The sequence below is a fragment of the Amia ocellicauda genome, chromosome 12 (assembly GCF_036373705.1).
Source record: "Amia ocellicauda isolate fAmiCal2 chromosome 12, fAmiCal2.hap1, whole genome shotgun sequence".
Lineage (NCBI taxonomy): Eukaryota > Metazoa > Chordata > Actinopteri > Amiiformes > Amiidae > Amia > Amia ocellicauda.
In genome coordinates, this window is record NC_089861.1 from 3,991,800 (window position 1) to 4,005,467 (window position 13,668).

Consider the following 13,668-nt stretch of genomic DNA (forward strand, 5'->3'; position numbering starts at 1 on the left):
CTGCACATGTAATTGTTACTACAATACTTAAGATTGAGAGAGAGGTTTCCAATGCTTCATCTCAGCTCACAAGTCCTTATTCATTTTCGTTCATTTCCTCAAGACCCTACAGCTGTGAGTGCAGTTGCGACACATAACTGAACTTTAATGTCTCAATGTACTTTGGTGTCCATTAATAACTGAGTGATCCGAGGATGCTATCCAGTCTGCGTGTGTCTGGTGTGGTTGCTCTGGTGTGAACTGCCTCTAGAGCAGCGATACCACATTGTTACAGTGTTTCTCTGTACACTGACGTATTTACCCTTTAACAGCGCAGTCATATTTCTACCGTATTCTCTCAAGCTAAAGCGCACACGAAAGTAAACGCGGCTCATTTGACCGCAGTCTCTCAGTTTCACTTTGTTTCGCTTGTGTTTTCTCACACCGACAGTAAAGCAGGAATTACCTGTTGTGATGAACAACAACGACTGGCACCAAGGGAAGGCACAGCTTGTGGTAAGTAAAATTATACACTTTCTACCTATTGAAAATGTGTGACTTAAAATGTTAAACCTATACATACAATTTTAATACTGGAACTAAGGGAAGAGTGGTTTCTGGGTAGGAAATGTTAAACTAAACCCAAAAGAAAACAATCTTCACATCAAGAGACAAAGGAGGATTGTACGATTTGCTTTTCATAGCCTCACACTTTGTTTTAAAAGGTATTTTAACATGCATGGGGTAAAGGTTTTTTGAATGTACAACTTATTTTGTTAACTGATCATTGAAAAATGGTGTATAAAGGCTATGGACTGTTATTAACCACCAAGTACACCAATACATACATTTACAAAACATATTTTACTGTGAATTGTCAGTGATACCTTTAGTTTTCATAGATTGGATAGCTAATCTGTATATAACATTGATAAATAGGAATTGCTTAGAATCTTTTAACTTTTGAAATGTATAAATACTTAAAGCCTGTTAGTATAAGTGTATTTGAAAACATTGACTACAGTATTTCATGGCTGGACACTCATTGTAACTTTGTTGCTAGGTTTTTAAATGTACTGATACAAATGTAGAGATTATTATTTCTGAAATGCAACTTGTTTTGTTTACACGAGTATTGAAATAAGAAGTGTATTGTGTCCAATTGAAAGGGCTAAGTGTCTGCAGTCACCTGTTGCTGGGTAGATGAGATCTGTAGCAGGTTAGAGAGACGGATCATGAGCCGAGGATAAACCTTCCTGAGATCTGTCGCTTCTCCCGACACCTGTGTGACGTCATGGCATGTCAAATCTGACAAATCCTAAAAACACAGACAGGAGCTTTGGGGAGATGGGAGGCAATTACATTACTTTTCCCAGAACACAAGCAACTGCTGAACAATTATGTTTCTTGTGTGTGCCAAGATACTGTTTTATTTTAGCACCAGCATTTACACTTGCAGATTGCTGCAAAAAACGTTACGGGTATTGTTGTACCTTGGAATAGGTTCATGCTTCACTATTGGTTAAGTGCGTATTTTTTGGCCTTATCCACACTTTGTGGGTCCCTTTGGTCCCTTTGTCTGGGGATTGTGCTGTCTCGAAGGTTGTCCCTGTTTTAATTCATGCATAAAGTTCGGACAGAAATGACTGTAGAACTGTCGCTATTTCGAACTGGAAGTTTGATTAATCGCTCCTGATTTCAGGAAAAGGAGTTAATGAGGATGCAAAGAAGGACAGTTTTCTATGTCCCAGTTTAAGACCACGTTGAAGCTGTCCTAACACGGACACCACACGGACGGCGCTGTGGCGTTTGCGGAAATGCATTTTCAATGCAGCACTCGCAACAAATTAATTTATAAAGGATGCTATACAATTATGGAGGATAATTTGTGACACAATTTTAAAATAATTAAAAACATAAATATAATACGAAATACATAAAATACAAATTAAATTAATACATATGCAATATATACATAATTAGATAAATACATTTAGATTGATTTCCCTTTTTGTTAATCTAGTTATTTATGCTAATTTATTCATGAATTTGTTTCATATTCTATGAATTAATTTATTTATATATGTATTTATTAGGAACAAGTTATCCTCCATATACAACAGTATAATCAGGGTCAGCAAAGGCAAATCTGCATAGAAATCTTTACGCTAAGAATGTCTTTTCTTAACTCGCCCAATTATGAGGTTATAAAACAGATTCAGGCTGGATATAGCTGCAATATTTGACCTGTGTGAAGAGCTGAAGGGAGATCTGGAAAACCAGACAACTTGTGCCATACCGGTGCACATTAAAGTCCAAATGGCACTGAGAATTATGTGGCAGAGACTGGGAGGGGATCCGCATGGTGTGCCAGCCAAATATTTGTATTATTATTTCTTGGCAGACGCCCTTATCCACGGTGATTACAAAATATAAGAGCATTAGAAAAGTGCAATAATACAGTATAAAATTACAGATCAAAACATAATACAATTACAAGTTCAAAAATACACAAGTGCATAGGAAAAAATATTCATTAAATACAAAATACAAGTCCTACATCCTATTGCAATATACATATCAAATGGGTGGTAATGAATGTGAAAAAGCAAAGGGAAAGAGATGTAGGTCTTGTGTTTGATTTATTCATGTCTTCACAGTCAAAACGGGGAAGGAATAGCATAGTCTCACAATCTGTGGGATACATAGTGAGAATTTAAAAAGTTTTAAAACTATTTACTACTGAGACCTAATTTACAATAATGTGTCATTTTAGTTCCCATGTTAATTAGAACAATCTGAGATTTTAAGCAAATTGTATCTAAGTCTTCAAAATACTTGAATATGTGAATCAAGTCAAACTAATAGTCTTCAAGCTCACCATTATATAAAAACAAATAACAACAAGGTTATAAGTAGAAACTTAAAAACCTGTGTGTGTGTTTTACTTTACTTTTGCTGATCCACTGGCCTGTGTTCTGCTCTGAAGGCCTGCCTGAATTAAACGTCCCTCTTGAAACCCTGAGATGAGAGCCTAGTGAGTTTAATTTAATTGCTCAATGAGGGCTTTGGTCAAGCAATATTTTAATGTTTTCTGGAGACAAGACGGTTATATTGGTACTAGAGGACAATATCTTTGGTGGGGAGTTAAACCTGTACATTAGATAACTCAATTAAGAGTATGACTTAATTAGTCTCTCAGAGTAAACACTAGTTTAAACACTGCCTTTTCCCCCACTTGACAGAGGGCACCCAAAGGACAGTTTGTCTGTGTTCCTGAGCATCATGGCTCAAGTGCAACAAGATCAGATGAAGAAGCCACAATTGAAGACAGCCAATCCGACTGGCGAGACCAACATCGTCACTCGTCTCCATTTTCATGGTACGAATTATTTAAAAAATAATAACAAATTTAAAGACAACTGTGTGTGGTATGACTCTGACCTTGTTTAAGAACACAACTTCAAACACAGATGTTCTGTGAGACTGCAGAGGTGGTTTAATGTTATGTGAGAAACACTAAACCCTGCTCATTATAGACAGTGTTTTGTGTCCATTGTTTCAGCTGAAGGAAGCATCAGAGAGTGCCTCAGCTTTGGTAGCTTTGGCAGCCATAGTGAAGAAGTGACCAAAGTGAAAGAAAGCCAGTCATATGGCTATGGAAGGCCCAACCTCAGCCTGGCTCAGGTAAGATGGTACAGATATAAAGGAATAAAAAACAGACATGAAAGTCCCAGCTTTGAGATCTCTACTGATCTACAACACACTGCTGATTCAGAGCCATCAGAGTGGTTTGAGAAAGTGTGTAATACTCCTATTTCATAGTGAATAAATATTAAAATATTAAAATATTTAAAAAAATATTTAAATATTAAAAGCTGGGTACAGTTCAGAGACATTAGTAAGAGACAAACCCTGATTTATGTAGAAATACAGTGAAGGAAAAAAGTATTTGATCCCCTGCTGATTTTGTACGTTTGCCCACTGACAAAGAAATGATCAGTCTATAATTTTAATGGTAGGTGTATTTTAACAGTGAGAGACAGAATAACAACAAAAAAATCCAGAAAAACTCATTTCAAAAAAGTTATAAATTGATTTGCATGTTAATGAGGGAAATAAGTATTTGATCCCCTATCAATCAGCAAGATTTCTGGCTCCCAGGTGTCTTTTATACAGGTAACAAGCTGAGATTAGGAGCACTCTCTTAAAGGGAGTTCTCTTAATCTCAGCTCGTTACCTGTATAAAAGACACCTGTCCACAGAAGCAATCAATCAATCAGATTCCAAACTCTCCACCATGGCCAAGACCAAAGAGCTGTCCAAGGATGTCAGGGACAAGATTGTAGACCTACACAAGACTGGAATGGGCTACAAGACCATCGCCAAGCAGCTTGGTGAGAAGGTGACAACAGTTGGTGCGATTATTCGCAAATGGAAGAAACACAAAATAACTGTCAGTCTCCCTCGGTCTGGGGCTCCATGCAAGATCTCCCCTCGTGGAGTTTCAATGATCATGAGAACGGTGAGGAATCATCCCAGAACTACACGGGAGGATCTTGTTAATGATCTCAAGGCAGCTGGGACCATAGTCACCAAGAAAACAATTGGTAACACACTACGCTGTGAAGGACTGAAATCCTGCAGCGCCCACAAGGTCCCCCTGCTCAAGAAAGCACATGTACAGGCCCGTCTGAAGTTTGCCAACATCTGAATGCTTCAGAGGAGAACTGGGTGAAAGTGTTGTGGTCAGATGAGACCAAAATCAAGCTCTTTGGCATCAACTCAACTCGCCGTGTTTGGAGGAGGAGGAATCACCCCAAGAACACCATCCCCGTCGTCAAACATGGAGGTGGAAACATTATGCTTTGGGGGTGTTTTTCTGCTAAGGGGACAGGACAACTGCACCGCATCAAAGGGACGATGGACGGGGCCATGTACCGTCAAATCTTGGGTGAGAACCTCCTTCCCTCAGCCAGGGCATTGAAAATGGGTCATGGATGGGTATTCCAGCATGATAATGACCCAAAATACACAGCCAAGGCAACAAAGGAGTGGCTCAAGAAGAAGCACATTAAGGTCCTGGAGTGGCCTAGCCAGTCTCCAGACCTTAATCCCATAGAAAATCTGTGGAGGGAGCTGAAGGTTCGAGTTGCCAAACGTCAGCCTCGAAACCTTAATGACTTGGAGAGGATCTGCAAAGAGGAGTGGGACAAAATCCCTCCTGAGATGTGTGCAAACCTGGTGGCCAACTACAAGAAACGTCTGACCTCTGTGATTGCCAACAAGGGTTTTGCCACCAAGTACTAAGTCGAAGGGGTCAAATACTTATTTCCCTCATTAACATGCAAATCAATGTATAACTTTTTTGAAATGCGTTTTTCTGGATTTTTTTGTTGTTATTCTGTCTCTCACTATTAAAATACACCTACCATTAAAATTATAGACTGATCATTTCTTTGTCAGTGGGCAAACGTACAAAATCAGCAGGGGATCAAATACTTTTTTCCCCCACTGGAAATACAGCTCTGGAAAAAATTAAGAGACCATTTAACATTGATTTCTGAACTTGGAGTGGTCTTTTATGTTTTTCCAGAGCTGTATATATGGAAGAATTTATCTATGGCTTGATATTGATCATCACCATTGAGCTGGCTTTCTGTTCTTGTATAAAATTGCTGAATGCAATGTGTTCTCTCTGAAGGCTGCTACCACAAAACTGAAGGATGTCATGAAAACGTCCAGAGAGGCATTGAAGAAGTTATTGAAGGTGAATAAAATCACAGGGGGCAACAACAGAAACAGAGGAAGGGAGAGAGAGTGGCAGGTGGAGGGAAGATAAGTTGATAGAGGTTAGACTTGCTAGGCTAGTTCTGCAACAAGCCTTTTATTTTCCCCAGTGTCACCTATTACGGTGCCAGTAGCAAATCCTTTCAGACTTACACAATAAAATTACAATTTTCAGTGAGTAAAACATTATTGTACCCCAACGTACACCGATAAGCCATAACATTATGACCACTGACAGGTGAAGTGAATAACACTGATAATCTCGTTATCTTGGCACCTGTCAGTGGGTGGGATATATTAGGCAGCAAGTGAACAGTTTATCCTCAAAGCTGATGTGGTAGAAGCAGGAAAAATGAGCAGCGTAAGGATCTGAGCGACTTTGACAAGGGCCAAATTGTGATGGCTACACGACTGGGTCAGAGCATCTCCAAAACTCCAGCTCTTGTGGGGTGTTCCCGGTCTGCAGCGGTCAGTACCTATCAAAAGTGGTCCAAGGAAGGAAAAGCGGTGAACCGGCGACAGGGTCATGGGCGGCCAAGGCTCATTGATGCACGTGGGGAGCGAAGGCTGGCCTGTGTGGTCCGATCCAACAGACGAGCTACTGTAGCTCAAATTGCTGAAAAAGTGAATGCTGGTTCTGATAGAAAGGTGTCAGAACACACAGTGCATCGCTGTTTGTTGCGTATGGGGCTGCGTAGCCGCAGACCAGTCAGGTGTGCCCATGCTGACCCCTGTCCACTGCCGAAAGCGCCTACAATGGGCACGTGAGCATCAGAACTGGACCACGGAGCAATGGAAGAAGGTGGCCTGGTCTGATGAATCACGAGTTCAAGGTGTTGACTTGGCCTCCAAATTCCCCAGATCTCAATCCAATCGAGCATCTGTGGGATGTGCTGGACAAACAAGTCCGATCCATGGAGGCCCCACCTCGCAACTTACAGGACTTCAAGGATCTGCTGCTAATGTCTTGGTGCCAGATACCACAGCACACCTTCAGAGGTCTAGTGGAGTCCATGCCTCGACGGGTCAGGGCTGTTTTGATGGCAAAAGGGGGACCTACACAATATTAGGCAGGTGGTCATAATGGCTATGTTATGGCTGATCGGTGTATACAACCATGACAGATCTGACCTTTTTCAGAAAGAAATGTGAATGTCTTATCTGTGAGATTTCATTAGTCTTCAGTGAGATTCTTCACCTGCTCTTCCTCCTCCAGGGATCCAGTAAAAACTCCAGAAGCAAACAAGCCCAGAACCTGGATGAGTGTAAAACCATCATTGCAGGAGCCCAGAGCCAGGAAGAGTGTAAAGCCATCATTAGAAATTTGGCCTCTGAGCTGAACAGAGTTTCTAAGGTACAAGGGAGTCTTATGGATTTTTACCATGGGACATAGGGACAGTATTTTCACAGTCTCCCTCAGGGTGTTACCAGTGTTATAGTATGACTTTTGAATAACTATAACCTTACTCAGGGGCATAGGTTTAGTTTCAGAACTGGGAAGACGCGTCCCCTACGCCTATAGAGCCAGGCATACAATATTGGGGATTTGGTAGGCGGGGGGGCACCCTATGACCATACTGAAGATAAACAATGAATGTGACTGTGTCCCCATCTGTGTTTTTCACAATCTGGTTGTGTCAGCACTGTGCAGTTCTGTCAAGAGCCTGTGAGAGTGAGGACACCATCAGCCTAGAGGAGTGTCGAGAGTTCATACTGGAGTGGGCGGAGGGCCTTCGTAACATGGCACAGGTACACACACACATATAATAACAAATAGAAAATAAAATGATTCAGAAAAGCATATGCAGGTGTGCTTGCAGAATTGTTCAGGAATTAAATCGAAATGTTAACAAAAAAGACGACTATTATGAATACTTTAAACTTTAACTTTAAACCACGTGATGAGTAGTAGATTAACATTTACCTTCAAAATCACAAAATCACAGAATGCACTGTTAAGGCCAGACAAATGGATATAAGAGACCCACTGATATCTTTATTATATCTTGAAAACTTAAAATTAAAGATGTCATCCATGTTTCTCAATATCATGTATTAGCACACAGTTCATTATACTGTGGGCAGTTTCTCAGTTGTTTCCAATGAGTGAAAGCATGGTGTTGTGTCAGGTTTCTGCAGGGAAAAACCCCAGTAATAAGTCAGCAGAGCCCAAGAGCGCTGAGCAGCAGGAACAGGCAGCAGCATCGCCCTCAACTCCTACCCAGGAACCCACTCTGAAGGACAGCCAGCACATCCTGTCTGAGTGGGCAAAGAGCCTGGGGTCAAGGCCTAAGGTCAGAGCCACTCTGAGGCATTCCAACATGGCATAGACTAGAGAAGTTGTTTTCATGTCCTGTGTTGATCCTACAGTACCCCTCTCTCTTTCTCTCAATAACAGTATGCTTGTCCCTCTTGGTCTCCAGTTATATTGGGCCCTGTCTCTGTCTGTCTATTAGTGACAGTGTGCTGTACCTCTCTCTGGCTCCCTCCTTCACTGACTGTGACAGTGTGCTATTCCTTTCTCTCCAGGGCTCAGTGTGTCCAGGACGGGATGTGGCCCAGGTGCTGCAGGAGCTGGGGGGGCAGTGGAAGACAGGCCAGCTGCCCAACATCCTTCCAGTACTGGAGTTCATCATGTGGAGCGTGATCAAGGAGAGTCCGCAGGAGGTCAGTGTAACAGTGTAGCAGCATGTTCATTTCGCCACTGCTGAATTACATGCGCCGCTGCTCAAAATGAACAGAAATGCATACAGTCAACATATGTATTTCTGCAAAGACATGCTTTCGTGATCATAAATATCACTAGCCCTTTTGAAAACATAGCAAGAGAAGCGCCCATATGTCCCTTTGTTCTCTTCGTCTCCCTACAGCAGTAGCACTGAGGTCAGCTGCAATTAGGGTCTTTGCTTTTTCTAATCTATACTATATTAGTGATCTGGACTCTGGGATAGTTAGCAAACTTGTAAAATTTGCAGATGATACCAAAATAGGTGGCTCAGCAGATACAATCTTGGCAGCACAGGCTATTCAAAGGGACTTAGATAATATTCAGTTGTGGGCCGACACATGGCAGATGAAATTCAATGTGTACAAGTGTAAGGTAATACACGCAGGGAACAAAAATGTCCACTATAATTACACTATGGGAGGAATAGAGCTAGATGAAGTAACGCATGAGAAAGACCTAGGAGTCTATGTGGACTCCTCACTTTCTCCATCCAAACAATGTGGGGAAGCAATAAAAAAGGCAAATAGAGTGTTAGGGTATATTGTCAAAAGTGTAGAATTGAGAACAAGGGCAGTGATGTCCAGACTGTACAATGCACTAGTTAGAGCTCATCTGGATACTGTGGACAGTTCTGGGCTCCTCACTTCAAGAAAGATATCGCTGCTCTAGAGGCAGTTCAGAGGAGAGCAACCAGACTTATTCCAGGTCTGAAGGGAAAGTCCTACTGAGAGACTGAGGGACCTGAACATTTAAAAACAGACTGGATAGGATCCATGGATCACTTAGTTATTAATGGACACCAAATGAGCACGATGGGGCGAATGGCTTTCTCTTGTTTGTAAACATGTAGTCAGAGCCACAGCAGCTTCTTCCACCATTTTAAAATACCTGGGTAAAAGCTTTATTCCAGGAGCATCAAAGTAAAACAGAATTACATCATATACTACTTATAGTACTTCATATTACAAATACAATGAACCCCCACATAACAAAGTCATCAGATAACATATTTCCTCTCTTAGGCCCCTATTAACTCTCAGTACACATTTTTCCAGCTTGACAGATTGCTTACAAAGTCACATGGTCTCCAATTTCAGCCAATCAGAGCACTCCCACGGGGACACAGCAGGCTTCAGCCAATCGGTGACGCACATTTATGAGCATTTGAAGCTTTATTTGCCTTTATTTACATTGTTTGCTGTGTTTGAATGTGGAAAGAGCACTCTTGCAGATTTTGAGCCTTTATTGCATTTTATTTTCACATATTTCACATAACAAATACTTTTTTGGGGGGAGTCCACTGTACAATAAGTACAAATCTAATAATAATAATTGCACCATCTGTCGGATTGCAGCTGATGTGCATTCAAATTTAAAGGGTTTCTATCAATACAAGCAGCAAAAATGTTCTTACCTTGTATGCATGCTTATAACTACTGTAAATCCCGTCTACAATACTTTATTTATTGCTTAAAATACAGGAAGATGTATGAAATAAGAAGGCAGCAGCTAAATTACTAATAACTAGTAACATCCAAATCACTATATTTGTATGGTATAATCCTTGTCTTAATAATACTAATAAACCAATGTATATAAGAATTTATATAATTTTGACAGCAGAAAATACAACCATCACTTTAAACATTTGAAACAGCAGGAAACAACCAGACATTGTCTCTACAGCTGGGATGGAGTGGCTTCAGATCTAGAATTACAAGGCTAGACCCAATAAAAACTGTGATCTACACAGTTTGTAATTTACAATTTGCAACTACATCAAAGTTTTGGTTTGGTCTAGCACACAGTCCTCTGTTACACTTCTCCCCCCTGGGAATAATCTTTGCTCTTTGCTCTATCACCATCCCCACAATGCCTGTCTCATGAGTAAAGTGAGTGTTTGTTTCAGGGCACTGTTCCCCAGCTGTGGCTCTCCAGCAAGCAGAGGTTCAGGAGCCAAGGTAAGACCTGCACACTCCACCCTGGCCCTGCACTCAGCAGCCGGGCTCAGACAGCTCAGCCCTCAGAGAGTACTAACGTGTTAAGGCCGGGCTCAGGAATCTGCCTCAGACGGGCCCAGGGGGTGTGGGGCCAAGAGCAGATCAGGACGATTAATGAGGATTTCAAGGCGATTTTCTGTTAAAGATGAGATTTCTAAGTAGAGATTGTAGACCCTTTGTGAATGATCCTTTTTTGTCATCAAACTTTTACTAAATACCAGAATGTAAACACCACACATCTCTGTATGTGACTGCCATTAACCATTACAATATGACAAAATATTCTGTGCACAAGAATACTGCAGTATACTGAGGAGGCTGTTTGGCTCCTAGGTATTGGGATGCAATAAAAAATAACATATTTCCAATACAAATTCAATACAATACAATTCAAAGCATCATTCGGTCATTTGGGAAATTCTTTCAGAATTCAAATTATTATAATCAAAGAATGTTTACACATGCTTATTCTGTTTGCTTACAGCTGCTGTGAAGCACATCCCTGACTCAGGTATGTTTATATAACATACTATTTTTCAAAGAGTTGAAGTCCTTGTGTTAGCATTGCCTAATACCTAATCAATGTTTGTTTTTTGTAGTCTGGAAATGGATTAAACAATCATCAGGTATGTTACCATTTTAATATACTTTAACTTTAAGGCCAGTATAAGGCACTATAAACCAATGGTATGATATTAGGTTTATGATCAGTTTGAAATGCTCTCTTGTAAAGTAAAGCCACTGCAGAGAAATGTTACTCCACAAGGCACATTACTCAACACTTTTAATATTAAAATGAAATATATCATTGTCATTGCCTTCATGGTATTGAGATCCCAGGGCAGCACCTGTTCTGATACAGGTGTTTCAGGGTGCCCTTGGCACTCAGTGAAAATACTGTTTTGCTGTTCTTGACTGTGCTCAGGTAGCAGATAGACCAGTGTGACTTGAGATCCTCTGAGACACAGGTAAGCAGAAAGATGAATATCCATGGTCTGAGGAATAATTATTCCTTCTCTTTCTATGCTGTCCAGTTGATATAAAGCTGGATCCCAAAACTGCAAATCCAGACCTTAAAGTCTCTACAGATGGGAAGCGGGTACGGATGGAAGAAATAGTGGAAAGCAAGAGCAATCCCAGAAAAGAGTTCAGAGCACCTCATAAGTATGATGGGTGGTGGTGTGCCCTGGGGACAGAGGGCTTCACCTCAGGAAGATACTACTGGGAGGTGAACGTCAGGAGTAAGAAGGACTGGAGGATTGGGGTGGTCAGCGAGTCTGCACCACGAAATGGGTTCACTGATATGAACACAAGGACAGGTTACTGGACTCTGCGTCTGCAGCATAAAGAGTTCAGAGCACTCTCTGTGCCAGCCACCCACCTTCCAGATTCACTGGCTCCTTCAGTGGTTGGAGTTTACCTGGACCTGGAGGAAGGGCAGCTCTCCTTTTACAATGTGGAAAGCAGCTGCCATATCTACACCTTTAATGAGCAAATCATAGGGAAAGTGTATCCAGTGTTTGGTACAACAGAAACAGGGATGGATCTAGTTATAAGTACCCCTGCTCCCATTGAGATATAGGTCTCAGTAGAATAGAACATTAGAAGGATACCCTGTACATAGGGATTCCGGAATTCTTGATAAATAAAACACCCATTACTTCCACAATATGGAAACAAAAAGGCATCACTCACTTATATCAGATTTTTTAAAATACTCTTCTTACATTAAAATAATTGATCCAGAAGCACAGTGTCAGTAAAGAGCAGTATTTAACACATTTACAAATAAGCATTTTGAAATCAAATATTGATATTACTATTAACAACCAGTTGCCACCACCATTACTAGAAGAAATAAACCTAAAAAACTGCTTTCAAAACTATTTAGATTTTTCCAAGATACAGATTCCATGATTTTGCTCCCAATCATTCAATGGGAATGAGATCTAACACATTTGCTCCAAAACTTTTCTATGGCAACATCCACCAATATACCGCTAATTAAGTACAAGGTCAATCACACAGCACATATCACTCAGTACATAAGAGCATATGAAAGTGTCCAATTGAGAGGAGGCCATTCACCCCATCGTGCTCGTTTGGTGTCCATTAATAACTAAGTGATCCAAGGATCCTATCCAGTCTGTTTTTGAATGTTCCCAAATTGTCTCTTCAACCACATCGCTGGGTAGTTTGTTCAGAATGTGATGCCTCTATGTCTGAAGAACAAGATGTTTAACATGGGCTTCTCTGATAAAATCACCTGTGCCCACCAGTACAACAATTCTGGAAATAAGTCACAAAGATTATGTCATCAATTCTAGACTGTAGCATCCCAATCTCTCCAACATTATGTTTACTAGGTGACCTCTCAGATACCAACATTCAATCACATAATACCGATCTCATTCTTGTTTCTCTATCTATTGCCAATAAATCCTCTTGAATTGGATACCTACAAAAAAACTCAACACCACACATTGGCTTGACAGAATACATCTCATTAGAAAAAATATCTGTTTAAAAAATGTCAAATTTAAATGTTCAGTAAGACACCTGCAATTGTATATCTGAATGTATTGCTTGATTAATGCCATATACCCAAACATAATCATATAGCATAACACATTACAACAACACAAAGCACACTACACGACATAACGCACACAAAAGAACACAATGCACATAAAATAACAATGTACATAAAAGTATACAAACACCGCCCCCCTGCCTCTTCAGGTTTTGAAATGTACTACATTGCCCCCCCCCACCCATTTCCTGATATGTTTTGAAATGTATCATAAAGCATTTTTTTTTGTCTGTCAATGTTGCCATGTTTTATGAGTGAATGTTACATGTTGATTGTTTTTATGTTTGTATATGATACACTAAAGGAAATTAATACAAATAAATCAGAAGGATATGTGTTTGAAATTGTATTATTTTATTTGTTCTTGCAATCCTGGTTGTAAAAGCTTTTCTATTAGGTAATAAAATGGAGATACTGAGATTTGGTAACTGTACAGGCTGGGGTAGCAACTAGGGAGGCAGTTGTGGGTTTGATGAGATACTTTGATTTTCTTTTATTTCTTTATTTTTGTCTGGAGCTACTGGTAATTTGAACTGAGGAGCAGCCCTGTGTGTCTTCAGTCCTCAATTAAACAGGAA

At 40.4% G+C, this 13,668-nt stretch overlaps 1 protein-coding gene across 1 annotated transcript; it reads left to right on the top strand.

Moving 5' to 3' along the window:
- The first annotated feature begins 372 nt into the window (after positions 1–372).
- On the top strand, positions 373–13,434 carry LOC136764248 (E3 ubiquitin-protein ligase TRIM7). Its single transcript, XM_066718115.1, has 12 exons — positions 373–495; positions 3,225–3,361; positions 3,545–3,666; positions 5,684–5,749; positions 6,986–7,123; positions 7,411–7,518; positions 7,899–8,063; positions 8,299–8,436; positions 10,407–10,458; positions 10,982–11,008; positions 11,097–11,123; positions 11,532–13,434. The coding sequence occupies exons 2-12, from the start codon at positions 3,265–3,267 to the stop codon at positions 12,077–12,079; spliced, it is 1,488 nt and encodes a 495-aa protein (XP_066574212.1). The 5' UTR covers positions 373–495; positions 3,225–3,264; the 3' UTR covers positions 12,080–13,434.
- Positions 13,435–13,668: the final 234 nt, after the last annotated feature.

Bases quoted from the DNA above. Each gene is read 5' to 3' on its own strand.
- LOC136764248 (XM_066718115.1), top strand. From the start codon at position 3,265: ATGGCTCAAGTGCAACAAGATCAGATGAAGAAGCCACAATTGAAGACA. The intron at 7,124-7,410 runs GTACAAGGGAGT...TGGTTGTGTCAG, and splicing joins AGCTGAACAGAGTTTCTAAG to CACTGTGCAGTTCTGTCAAG. The intron at 10,459-10,981 runs GTAAGACCTGCA...GTTTGCTTACAG, and splicing joins GCAGAGGTTCAGGAGCCAAG to CTGCTGTGAAGCACATCCCT.